Raw genomic sequence first — 13219 nt, 5'->3', positions numbered from 1 at the left:
TATAGCTGTTCAATGTAACCCCCTGCCATCTAATTTCAGGTTCACTGCAGGAGGTGGGCAGGGGGAGAAACTTCTTTAGGGGAGCAAGATTTAGATACTTTCTCTTGAGTGTGTTCATGATACGCAGCTTGGCTCAAATATTGTATTGTACATAGCTTGGCTCAAGTATTGACTGGGAGTATTGTAGGATGTGGGCAACATACCTTTGACTCTTCTCTCTGCCATGGAAGTTTGCTGTGTGGCCTTGGACCAGTCACACTCTCAGCCTAACCTACCTCCCAGGGTTGTTGTTGTAAGAATAAAATGGAGGAGGAGGGGGAAATATCATTAACCACTTTAGGTCCTCATTGGGGAGAAATATGGAATATAAGCATCTAAATAAATAACTAAAGGTGTTCTAAGACTATTATACTTACAGTGATAATCGCCAGATGTATAGATACTCCCAGAGAAATAATTGCAGACTAGTTATCTGAAACATGGGAGGGGGGCGCTACCCTAGTATCCCAAATGATCCCCTCTGCCAATTCAACTCCTTTATTTCATGTCCTACATATTTGTAATGTTATACATATAAGTCCTTTCCCGACATAATATATCAGTATAAACCCCGACCAGGACTGCACAAGACAAATGGCAGCGTGGGCTGCAATGGTCCTTGACTTTAGGTAAGTGGGGTGCACCAGGTCTCGACCCCATGATATCTCTTATGTTAGAATAAATGTATTTAAATAAAATAGAACCTACTTCGGAGTAAACATGCATAACTCTATGAGGTCTCAAGGACCCACCTAAAGATAACCTCCTCGCCTCCTATGTATATTTAATCAGAAGTAAGTCTGATTTAATCATTGGGGGCTTACTCCCAGGTAAGTATTCTTAGGGCTGAAGCATTACTTTCTTTCCCTTCCTTAAATCTAAATTCTTCTGATTCTTCCCCCCACCTTGGCCTGGGAAGCTTCTCTTGCATCTGTGTTGGGACCCACCAATTGTTTCCTGGAAGCAAGATCAGAAGGTAGACTCTCACCTGGGAGTCAGCATTATGGCTAGAGATGAGTACAAACCACAAAAAGTTCAACCATGAGGTTCGTGGGTTTTCATGAACCAGGAACCATGAACAGTCATGAACTGGGGCCAGTTTACGAACCAGTTCGTGGTTTGTGGGGTTTAAATGCTCCTTTTCGGCTGCTTAGCAGTGGCAGGGAAAGGGGCATTTGACTGTTTAAAGGGCTCTTTCCTGCCTTGCAAGTGGCAGGCCCCTTTAAACTATCAGCTGGCAGGCAGCAGGGGGGCCCTTTAAAGTGCCCAAACTTCAGCACCTGGGCCCCAGCCCCAGCCCCACACTTACCTTGCCCTGCGGGCCTGTGGCATTCTCCCTCTCCTCCTGCGAGGGGCGAGAAGCCCGTTTTTGGCCTCCTCCACTGCCACGCGGGCCCACACAGCAGCGGCAGAGGCCAAAAACGGCCTTCCTGCCCCTCACGGGAGAAGGGGGAGAACGCCGTGGGCCCACAGGGCAAGGCAAGTGTGGGGCTGGGGGGGTTAGGGGCTGGGCTGGGGAGTGGGGTTTGGGCAGTTTAAAGGCCCTGTGGCTTGCAGGCAGCAGGTGCCTTTAAACTATCAGCTGGCAGGTGGCAAGTGGGGGATCCCTGTCTGCTGCCTGCCAGCTGATAGTTTAAAGGGACCTGCCGCTTGTAAGCCGCAGGAAAAGTTTATGCAATGAAGGATTGTGGCCACTTTGAACTAGGAATGAGATTTTGATTCCTCCAAAAGAGCAGGCTGCAAAACAGGTCCACTGAACCGCATGTGGCTAGCAGGTCGTATGGGGCCCCCAGACCTAGCCAAAGGAGACTACAGTTGATTCAAAATTGCATTTATCCACCTGCTTTGAATACCACCTTAGGTATTTGAATACACTTTTTCTCTCTCTACCATTCTCTTATTGATATTCTCATCTTAACGTTTATCGGTGTTTGGGGTAATATCCTGTTGGTTTTGTTAGCTTTTGTACTATTTTCTGTATGAGTTTGCTCATCAGGGTTATTCTAGGAATCCCAGAGATCAGTCTTCGGTCCTTTCTTTTTTCTCTATGTTTCAACTATAGCCTACTATTATATTGTATGTTCATTTAAGCATCACATATGGGTAATCTACAGCTGCACATTTTGGTTCAAGATCTACTTCGTAGCTGTTATTCTTCTGATGTTTTGATTTGGCTTTCTTTTCATTTTCTTAAACTAGCTAATGCAGAGCTTCTTCTGTGCCCTCTTGGCAATCCAACAATTCTTCCTTCACTTTCCTTGCTTTGCAATTCTCCTGCAATCCTTAATATGCCTGGATGGATAACCTTAGGGTTGTATTTGATTCTTCACACTTTTTTCAATTCTTTTATCCATGCTATAGCACTATTATAACTGTGGCAGCTTTTCAGCACCTTTAAATGTCACCCTTTCTTGACTATCTCTACCACTAAGATTTATATGGTTATCGCAATGCACTTCTTTCTGATCTCTTAGGTCCATTTGCTTACATCTACACTATATTCTGCCTTTGTCTTGCTTGTCCTGTTCCCCTCTGACTGTATATCACCTTTGTTATCTCCCTCACCACCACTGAGTTCACATGAACACAAAAAGCTCCCTTATACTGAGTCAGTCCATTAGACTGTCAAGGTCAGTATTATCTATTGTCACTGGCAGCAGGTCTCTGGGGTTTTAGGTAGAGGTCTTTGGCATCATCTACTTACCTGATCTTTTTAACTGGAGATGCCAATATTCAACCGGGGATTTTCTGCATGCAAAGCTGATGCTCTGTCACCGAGCCATGACCCCTTACCTTCTGATTTGTTATGGCCTTTTTTACTGTATGTGCTTCTGACTGAATTGTAAGAATGGAGATGTGTCATTTCTCTTATTTACAAAAAAATCCCAACAGCTTACAGTTTACATAAGCAGAAATGTCCCCTCTTCTGAAAACTCAATTGCTGTTTAGTCTTCAGACCTAAAATACAGGTCATTAACTGATTTATTGTACATAAATTCATCATAAGTTTAGACACTTAGTATGTTTGCACGTATCCTTAAATGTATGAATGAAAATGCTGATGCCCTGTGTCAAAGTCCTGATTTCTGAGCTTATGCGTTTAAAAGATATATTCATATGCTACTGCCTTATGTTTAATCAGTCCACTGGTGTCTCTAATCCAACAATATCTACTCCAAGTGGCTTTTAAGGATCTCCTTTACGGTCATGGAGGTATTTTCAGTTCTGATACTTGAGATCCTTTAACTAGAGATACCAGAGATGGAACCTGAGACCCAGATCTTTTAACAGGGACTGCCCTTGAGCTCCATTAAGCAGCATCAAAATGGGCAGAGACCTTCTGCCGGCAAAGCATGAGCTCTGCCACTGACCCTGCTCCCCTTCCACAGTGTAGATTTCAATGGCTGATTAATTGAGCTCACTGTTCAATGTAAAGCATGCATTAATTATTTTTGCTTTCCTTTTTAGATATTTTATTGATCACCATATGGAAGAAGATAGATATTTCACCATTGACACCAACACGGGAACTGTTAAGACCGCCAAGGTTTTTGACAGAGAAGAAACCCCTTGGTACAATATCACAGTCACCGCTTCTGAAATTGGTAGGCATTCACAACGTTAAAAGTCCATATGTTCTCACAAGCAATGGAAGTGATCTCTTCGTGTGTGTGGGGGGTCAACCTTTTTGTGTCTATGTTTAATACAGAACCATTTCTTTAATACTGATTTTTAAGTTCAAGAAGAGTTTGGAGCACATGCATGCTGGTCTGGTCTGGTTGTGTCTAAAAGAACATGGCAGGTGTACAGCTGCTGCCAGAAGGAGAAGCAGTCGTCTTCTCCTTTTTCCCGTGACAAAATTCACTAATACAAAATACATGACATACCATCATTAAATTACAAGTTTCTGCACTCCCACAAGCAACATATGGGGCAAGGAAACTCTCAATGTAATGATCTTGCATCGTAGGGGCTTTTTGCTATATTACTACACTTGGAAAGGGGAGAAGGTTACAGCTTTAGCTGCCATTGTGCATCATATAAACCATATGTGTGTGTGTGTGCGTATAAAGTGTCATCAAATTGCAACTGACTTATGGTGAGCCAGAGGGTTTTCAAGGCAAGAGATGAACAGAGAGGTGGTTTGCCATTGCCTGCAATAGCAACATTTGACTTCCTTCATGGTCTATCCTAGTAGTAGTAGTTTATTTTCCACAGTCAATGACCAGCAATTTACAAAAACACCAATAAACGGTACCACAGAAGAAAATAAAACATCAATAAAACCATTCACAATACCTGGGTAAAATCATTCATGATACAATAGTATAAACTTTAAAATTCTCAGTGGTACAATAAAATCATTCACTTAGACACTAAGGATTTCCTGATCCTTGAAGCAATCCAACCAAATCTGGCCACCTGAAATGTGATCTTAGGACGTCTATCTGAAAAGAAACCCCTCAGAGTGCATATCCTTTGGCTACGGGTAAGGGGCAAAGTTGAAAAAAGAGGAAGAGATTTGCGAAGATTGTTATACACCTTGCAATCAAATATAATGTGTTCTAATGATTCTATCCCTTCCTCACAGCAGGGACAAATCCTTTCCTCATAAGGGATTTTTTTTAAACTTCCCTTTGAGGACAGCCGAGGGAAAAACATCCAGTCGCATTAGTGTGAAAATTCGTCTGTACTCCTGATTTGATAGGTTGAGGAGATAAGGCATAGGTGATACCCTATTGGGGGGCTCCAAAAGATCTCGCCATTTCTCTATTCTGATTATATCATGTTGCCTTGCAATATCTAATATCCTCTGTTTTACTATATCTTTAGCTTTTTCATAACCCATAGAGCACAGGTATTGTTTAGAAAGACCGTATGAAACTAACTTCTTATCCAGCGCCCTGAGCCATTGGGGGTGGGGGGCGGCAAAGGGATCCAATATTATTAGACTTGTGAGCCCTTTGGGACAGAAAACTAATTTTAGCCAGTACAGGGTAACTGCAATCCACAACCTTGCCTCTACTGTAATCATGCCAGTTTCAATTCTGATAAGTGCATTTGGGACACCGTGGGGCACTTGTAAGATTGTTCTCAGGAATTTAGATTGAACTGTGTCCAGCTTCTTTAAATTTGAGGTGACATTTATTGGAGCTCCATAGGTAAGCTGAGAGAGGGATTTAGCCTTGAATAGTCTGAGGGCCGCAGTCAGGCATTTACCTCCTTTATACCAATAGAATTTTTGAATTGCCCCTGAGCTTCTTTTGGCATCTGAGGGCCAAGCTACAAGTGACGAATGACACTTGAACAGCAAGTGGATTGAGTGGAGTGCAAGTGAACAGGGAGAAATACACTTGTCGTTCAAGTGCCATTCGTCACTTGTAGCTTCGCCCTAGGATGACAGAATTTATATTAGCCATTCTTTGGCTATTAGCCTGGAAAAAGACACCTAAGTACTTGAAATATGAAACTTGTTCGATAGGAATGGAATTTAAAGACCAGTGATAAATTTTTGGGGTCATGATTTTTGCAAAGGCCATAACTTTTGTTTTGGAATAGTTGACATCTAAGTTGTTTTGTTGACAGTACTGGGCAAAAGAGCCCATATCTCTCCTAAGACCAACTGGAGTCCTTGAGAGCAGAACAGCATCGTCAGCATAAAGAAGCACCCCTATGTGTTTGTCGCCTAACCTAGGGGGGTGGAACTCAGGTCTATTTATGTGTGTAACCAAATCATTGATGTAAAAATTGAAAAGGAGGGGAGCAAGAAGGCATCCTTGTTTGACCCCCCTTTTGGTTCTGATGGAGTCTGTAAGGTGACCTTGGGAGGTGCACTTGACCCTTATGGATGTATGATTGTACAGAGCCTGAATTAGAAACAGTAAACGTTTGTCAATGCTTGTGGACCTTAGTTTATCCCATAATATAGCTCTTGAAACTGAATCAAAAGCTGATTTCAGGTCCAGAAAGGCAGCAAAGAGTGACACACTTGAGTTGGAAGAGTATTTTGCAATCAGATGGTCTAGCAGCATACACTGATCTAAGGCGGAGCGACCCTCCCTGAAACCAGCCTGTTCTTCTGCTAAATAAGGCCCTTTTCGCACTTAAGGTTTAAACCGCCGTTTATGAGCATTCGCCTGGATCGCAGTGGCTTTAGCATCGCACCTGTTCATTTCACACTGTCCACTGCAATTTCGATTTGGTGTCTGTGCTTCATTTCAAAACCTCGGTGCAATTTTGGGCTTTTGGGGCCTTGCAATTCACGTCATACTTTTTTTAAAAAAATTCAGCATGCGTAGTAATGTTGCAATGTTGGAACCCTTCCCCCCTTTTTGCTGATTGGGCTGTCCCCTGCCCACCGGAGAGGCAATTGGTGGCAGAGTTCTGGGGGAAAACATGTACCACTCTCATTTTTTTAAATCAAGCCAGGAAAGGGTTAAAATGCTGCCGATTAATCTCCTCCCAGGAAGCAGAGGCTTGTTTCCAAAGGGCTGTGCAAAATGCTTCTTTGGCAAAGTCTGAAACATGCCTGGGAGGGAGGGAAAAGCAGCCATTTAATCCTTTCCTGGCTTTTAAAGCCAGGAAGAAAGTGCAGGAACATTACAACGTTGCAACCCATTCTTGTCTTTAAAAAAAAAAAGAATGTGTGTGCATACCCTAAGGGAGGAAGGAGAAAGCAGCTATTTAACACTTTCCTTGATTTTAAAGCTAGCAGGGAATTAGCAGCAAGTTTAGGAATCATTCCTGGCTTTTGAAAAAAAATAAAACAGCATGCATACCGGGAGGAAGGAAACCAATGAAGAAGCAGCCTTATGACCCTCAGCTCGCTTTACTAAAAAAAATGGTGGACAAGGAGTTCAGAGAGCTGAGGAGGGTGGGAGTGGTTAATTCTGCACAAACCAATCAGCTCCCAGGGAAAAGGAGAGGGGGGGAGAGAAGCAAAAAGGGGGCAAAAGTGTTCACATTAGCAAAATGCGGGCCAGCTGCCAGTCGGCAGCGAACTTAAAAAAACATCGGGGTATGTCCGCAGGGGGAAAAATCGGGGATACAGCGGACAAAAAGCGGGACTGCATCCCATGACTGCTTTTAAGTGTGAAAACCTTGCAAACATGGGATGTGGAACAGGTACAAACGCGCTTTAAAAACCGAGTGCGAAATGTATCTAAGATTAGTCTTCCAGCCAATCTCTAAATTTCCATAAAAGATGTCTTGCATAGAGTTTGCTAACTATACTAAGCAAACTGATTGGCCTATAGTTATTCGGGTCATCTTTGTTACCTTTTTTGTACAAAGGGATTATGACAGCAGCCCCCCAGTCCTTAGGGATTTTCCCAGATTGATCAATTTGAGTGAATAGTGAGGCCAAGACAGGAGCCCACCATACTGCATTCTGTTTTATCAGCTCCTGGGGGATTAGATCTATGCCAGGGGCCTTCCCGGACTTCAAAGTATGGATAAGCTGTAGCACCTCCTTGGGCTTCACTGGAGGCCAAGATGGTAAGCTACTCAAATAATCAGAAATAGATTTTTTGGTAATTGTGTCCCCATATAGGCTTTTATAGTAGTTCTCCCAAGTGCCAGGTAAGATGGAGTTATTTATTATAGTTGGAGGACTGCCTGGAAGATCTGAAACCAGTCTCCAAAATAAGGCTGAGTTCTTCTCCTTTACTGCCTTTCTGAGTTCTTCCCAGGCGGACTGGATCGCTTCCTGTTTCTTCCTCCTAATAAGGGACTTGTACTGGGCCATTGCCTGCAATAGCAACATTTGACTTCCTTCATGGTCTATCCAAGTACTACCCAGGGCTGAACCTGTTTAGCTTCCGAAAGCCAATAAGATTGGGCTAGACTGGGTCCTCCAGGTCAGGACATAAACCATATAGTCCCGATCTTTGTTTGTTTGGAAAAACATAGCAAAAATACTCTGAAGACAAAAAAAAGTAGGCAGCTACATTGGTCCAAAACAAAAGCCCTATCATATCACAAAAGCTAAGCAGGGTTGGCCTTGGTTAGTAATTGGATAGGAGACCACCAACGGAGACCAGGCAGGCAATGACAAATCACTTCTGTTAGTCTCTTGCCATGAAAACCCCACCAGGGGTCTCCATAAGTCAACTATGACCCGAGGGCAGGATTTCATTTTTCATAATACCTTTAATGAGACCAAACAAAAGTATACAAAACAGTGTACAAGCTTTAAATTTTTCCAGAATTATTCATCACGTGAGATGTAAAAAACCAAAAGATTCCCCTTTTATTTATTTTTTAAACATCCAGATAGATAAAGAGTTCTGGACAATGCAAAAAGCTTGCACACTATGGAACCAAGTCTATACAAGTCTACTTGAAAGTAAGACCCATTTTATTCATTGGCATTTACTCCCTGGAAGGAATATAGCCTGTGTCATGTTGTTTTGGTTGATCTTAAAAGAAATGTCATGGCTTTTCTCTTTGAAATTGTGTGTGTGCATACATACATATCCTCCCCCTCGCCCCCGAATACTACCTGGTCCTCCTTTCAGCTTTGAAAAAGGTTATAATTTGGGAACAGTGGGTTCTGAGAGCCATGGTTACCTATGTAATTTCCTCAGGCAACGAATTGGTAAAGGGAAATGGGTGGACTACAACAAAGAAAGATCCTTCAAATATTTCTTTAAAAATTTGAGTGGTCTTCAATATGATAATGTGTGGTACTTATCTAGAACACTTGTCCTCCCCGCCCCCCTCAGCTGCCCCTTTCAAGTCACCTCTAACTTATGGCTATCCTATGAATGAAAGACTTCCAAAATGTCCTATCATTAACAGACTTGTTTAGATCTTGCAAACTCGAGGATGTGGCTTCCTTTTTTGAGTCAAGTCATCTCATTTTGGGTCTTCCTCTTTTCCTACCATCTTCCAGAGAGTCTTGTCTTCTCATGATATGACCTGTCAGCTTTCTTCACTGTCCAGCGTTCACATCCATACATACTAATGGGGAATATCATAATCTGAATTATCTTGATCTTGGTTCCTAGCAACACATCCTTGTCTTTAAGGATATTTTCTAGTTTCCTCATGGCTGCTCTTCCAAGTATCAATCTTCTTATGATTTCTTGGTTGCAGTCTCCTTTATGGTTGGTGATTGAGCCAAGGAATATAAAACCTTGAACAATTTCAGTTTCTTCAGTGTCAACTTTAAAATGTTATACTTCCTAAGTAATCATTACTTTTGTCTTCTTGATGTTCAGCTGCAGTCCTGCTATGATACTTTCTCCTTCAATCTTCCTCAGTTGTTTCAAGTCACTATTTTCTGCCAGTAACTTGGTGTCATCTGCATATCTCAAATGGTTAATGTTGCTTCCACTAAATTTCACTCCACCCAAATCTAATCCAGTTTCCCTTATGATATGCTCTGCACAGAGGTTGAACAGGTAGGGAGATAATATGCATCCTTGTCTGACACCTTTGCCAATTGGAAACCATTCTGTTTCCCCATATTCTACCCCAACAATAGCCTCTTGTCCAGAGTACAGGTTGCGTATCAAAACAATCAGATGTTGTGGCACACTCATTCCTTTTAACATCATCTATAGCTTTTCATGATTGACCCAGCTTTGCTGTAATGTAGAAAACAGACTGATCTTCTGAAATCCTCTGCTATGCTCCATTAGCCTTTGTAAGTACTCACAATTAATTTGCCTTTACACCCCTCGTTACCAACAATAACAGAGCTTGAAGCTAACATAGAGCGCATAACACAAAGGTAAGAGTAATACTTCACATTTTTATAATACTTTTTACAAAGCTCTTCACATCTTAGCGATCTTTTGAACAACTCTGCGAGGTAAGTCAATATTATTATCCCATTATTGTAGATGAGGCAGCTGGAGCACAGAGACAATGCTTTGCAAGTTCACAGCTGAAGTGAAATTTGAACCACAGACTTCTAGCTTCTTACACCCTTAACCCTCATATTGCAGCAGCTCATAGGGGTTGCCTTTCTTACAAGGAAGATGACATTTGAAAGCACCTTTACTAAACTAAAGATTAAGACCCATGTACTATTTTTGGAGGCTTCTGCTAATAACCTGTGAAATTAAATGTCAAAAGCTTCTTAAAAATTTTATAAGGCCACTTAGCAATCAGAATAAGTAAAGGGGAGACATAGGGAATAAATTGTCTGAGATCCATTTTGTCCCGTTAATAATTAAGAATCGGCTTAGAGTGTGTTTCTTCCTGTCCTCTACATTTTCCTACACATAAATATTACTTTCACTCGGTTGGCTGTTCCATGAAATGGACTGAGGAACGAATGAAGCAGTGATCCTAGGGTGCAATATATTTAACCTGTAAAGAGCAAAACGAAGTAATGTAATTAATTTGAAGTTTCCTGAAACCCTGCTACACGTACCTAAATATTAAGAAATGTATTTTAAGTCTGGGCTGAAAATGTTCATTGTATGTTCTCAAGCTTTCCGAGCCCCCGCTGGTGACAGGGGATCCCCTGCTGCCAGTGGGCACTTTCTGCCACTGCTCAGCAGGCCAGCAGGGGGGAAACTGGTGAGAAAGTGGTGGGACATCAGATGTGCCCTGATGTGCTGATGTTACTGTGTGTGCGCCCAGAAGTGATGTCAGGACATCACTGGTGACATGATATTGCCAGAAAGTTCCCCGATCTGCATGAGCACCATTATTTCTGAAATGGGCCACAGGTTTGTTTTCAACCTTGCATTATGGCACATGTGCACCAAGCTAAAAATATACACTCTCAGACAAAACGTTTATTCACTTTATTTTACTTTTATTTAAAATGGTGATGGTATGTATCAGGAGGATAAAGCGAAGCGTGTTCTCCTTATATACATGGCAAAATTTAACTTCTGAACAGGGCTTTTAAGAACGGGCAAACTGGTTTGGAAACACCATCACCTGTTTACAGATACAAAAAGCGACAGATGTTTCTTGATTAGATTTATATCCCGCAGAATTGTGTTGACTAAAGATGGCTTGCAGTACCTTTCTCCCAAATGCAAATGCTTCTGTCCTCAGGAAGCTCGTAGTCTTTTAAAAATGGCTTTTGGGGGGTGGGGGGAATGGGCCAATGGAGTAAACGTGATGACAAAATCAAATACAAAAAAGAAACAATGAAAATGAACACTGCACTGTGCTATACATTACCAGTTCAAAAAGACTGCGTGGGCAGCTGCCAGCTAAATTAGTATTTCTCAGAAAAATTTTGCTATGTAGTGTGGCCTGTGCTGGGTTGGGGTCAGAGGTCACTTCCGAATCCCTCTGGAACTCTACCCAGGAGACAGGTGATCTCAGGGCCAAGCTACACATGACGAATGACACTTGAACGGCAAGTGGATTGAGTGGAGGGCAAGTGAACAGGGAGAAATACACTTGCTGTTCAAGTGTCATTCGTCATGTGTAGCTTGGCCCTCAATCTGGTTCTGAAGCATTCTTCCTTTCTTTCAACCACAGTTACTGTCACTTAGAATTTCATGGTGGAAGGAAACCACATTCTGATGTGTTTTCCCTTTTTTTCTGTGCAGGTCCTAAACAGAGAATACGCCCTTGTAAGCTTGTTGACTTTGGTAGATCTACAATGGCATCACTCTGTTTAGGATTGCACTGCAGATGTTGCTTAATCACCACAAGAAGGTACCAAGCAAATTGTCTCGATAAACAAGAAGAGACAGTAAAAACTGGTGGGTCTCTTCTTTTCCACCCTTCATATTTCCATGTGTCGTTAACTACAGTGGGATAACGGAGTCTACTTTGCTCTTTAATTTACAGGAGATGCCACGGCTGCATTAGGGCTCCGCATGGCTATTTTATGAAGACAGCATACTGATTTTTATAGTTCTTCCTACTCTTGGGATTGAGTTAATACTTTGAACTAAGTAAATTTTCTAAGTAAACTACAGTTTTATGGTTAACCGTTAAGAGCGCAACCTTTGAGACCTGGATGTGTAGTGTGCGGTCTTTTTGTGCTAGTTCTTTCCCCCCTCCCAGTGCAGCACACTCTTGGCTACAATTTAGCCCTAATCATAAACCAGTATACACCAAGAGAAAGCTTTAATTAAGATTTAAAAGTCTCATCTGGGCTTATCTATGAGGTTGTGTGCCGATTGAGGCTTATGGAGGGGGAGGAACTTCTGCATGTAACTGTTCTGCTGGAATAAATTTCAGTATCATCAAACTTAAATGTTGCCTTCCTATGCATTATTTATTTGGCTTACAATGCAGTCCTAAGCAGAGTTATACTCTTCTTAGACCACTGAAGTCAACAGGCTAGAAAGGCTTAACTTTGTTTAGGATTACATTAATGGTACACTGCAATAGGACAGTAAGAACATTAACTTTTTGTGTTGAAAGAAGATGGTTTATAAAGCATTCCTAACTCCTTTGGCACATTGCCGATACCAGTGTCAATACAGCTTCGTTTTCTATGCTTTTGCAGCATAGAAAATAAATGCCAAAAAGATCCAACCCCCAAGGAGCTCTGACTATAGCAACTGACCTGAGGCCATAGTGGGACTGCCAATATCCTCCAATCATAAAGCAGTATGCTGATGATGCCCCTGTGTCATGGGTATATGGAAGCAGCCAATTGAGTTTCAGTGGTATGTCTCCCCAACATCACTGTGTCCCTGCCAAGACAAAACACAGCAAAAGGAGGAAGAAATGTAACACAGAAACTTCTGCTGTATGGAGACCTGTGGCATGGCCCCTAAGAGCACTGTAATTACCGCATTCCTGGGATCATCACAGATGGGGTGTGTGGTTGAATCCCCTCCTACAAATACATACTTTTTAAGAGGCTGGGACTAAGGAAAGGAAATGTGCCCACTCCAGCCATATCACCTAGGCATCTCCATGGCTCATTTGGCAGAAGAAACCCCCACCAGAAGGCCATGGCATCTGTCATGAAGGCATTTAGATCCTGGGGAGAGAATAATGCCCCAAAGAGCAGCCCCAAAGAGCTTTTCTCATGGCAAAGGGGACACATACTCTAGGACAACAGCACAAGAACACACAACAGGACGAGAACACACAATTGCACATTCCTGTCTTCTCCCCAAGAGCTCACTGGGGAAAAGCATTCATGAGAAACTGAAATGTGAAATCCAGGATTCTTGAAATCCAAGAAAGATTCTATGATCCAATTAAGATAGATCAGCAAGTTTCAGATACATTC

At 42.2% G+C, this 13219-nt stretch overlaps 1 protein-coding gene across 2 annotated transcripts in view; it reads left to right on the top strand.

The window, feature by feature from the left end:
• CDH18 (cadherin 18) overlaps positions 1-13219 on the top strand; it is a 284990-nt gene that overhangs the window by 223485 nt on the left and 48286 nt on the right. For both annotated transcript variants that reach the window (XM_054985367.1, XM_054985366.1), the window contains exon 7: positions 3508-3644. In XM_054985367.1, the coding sequence (XP_054841342.1) occupies positions 3508-3644 (137 nt within the window). The remainder of the gene's footprint in view (positions 1-3507; positions 3645-13219) is intronic.

This window comes from Eublepharis macularius, chromosome 7 (genome assembly GCF_028583425.1).
Source record: "Eublepharis macularius isolate TG4126 chromosome 7, MPM_Emac_v1.0, whole genome shotgun sequence".
In the NCBI taxonomy this organism is placed as follows: domain Eukaryota; kingdom Metazoa; phylum Chordata; class Lepidosauria; order Squamata; family Eublepharidae; genus Eublepharis; species Eublepharis macularius.
The sequence above is the reverse complement of the archived record's forward strand: the minus strand, read 5'-3'. Positions and strand labels throughout refer to the sequence as shown.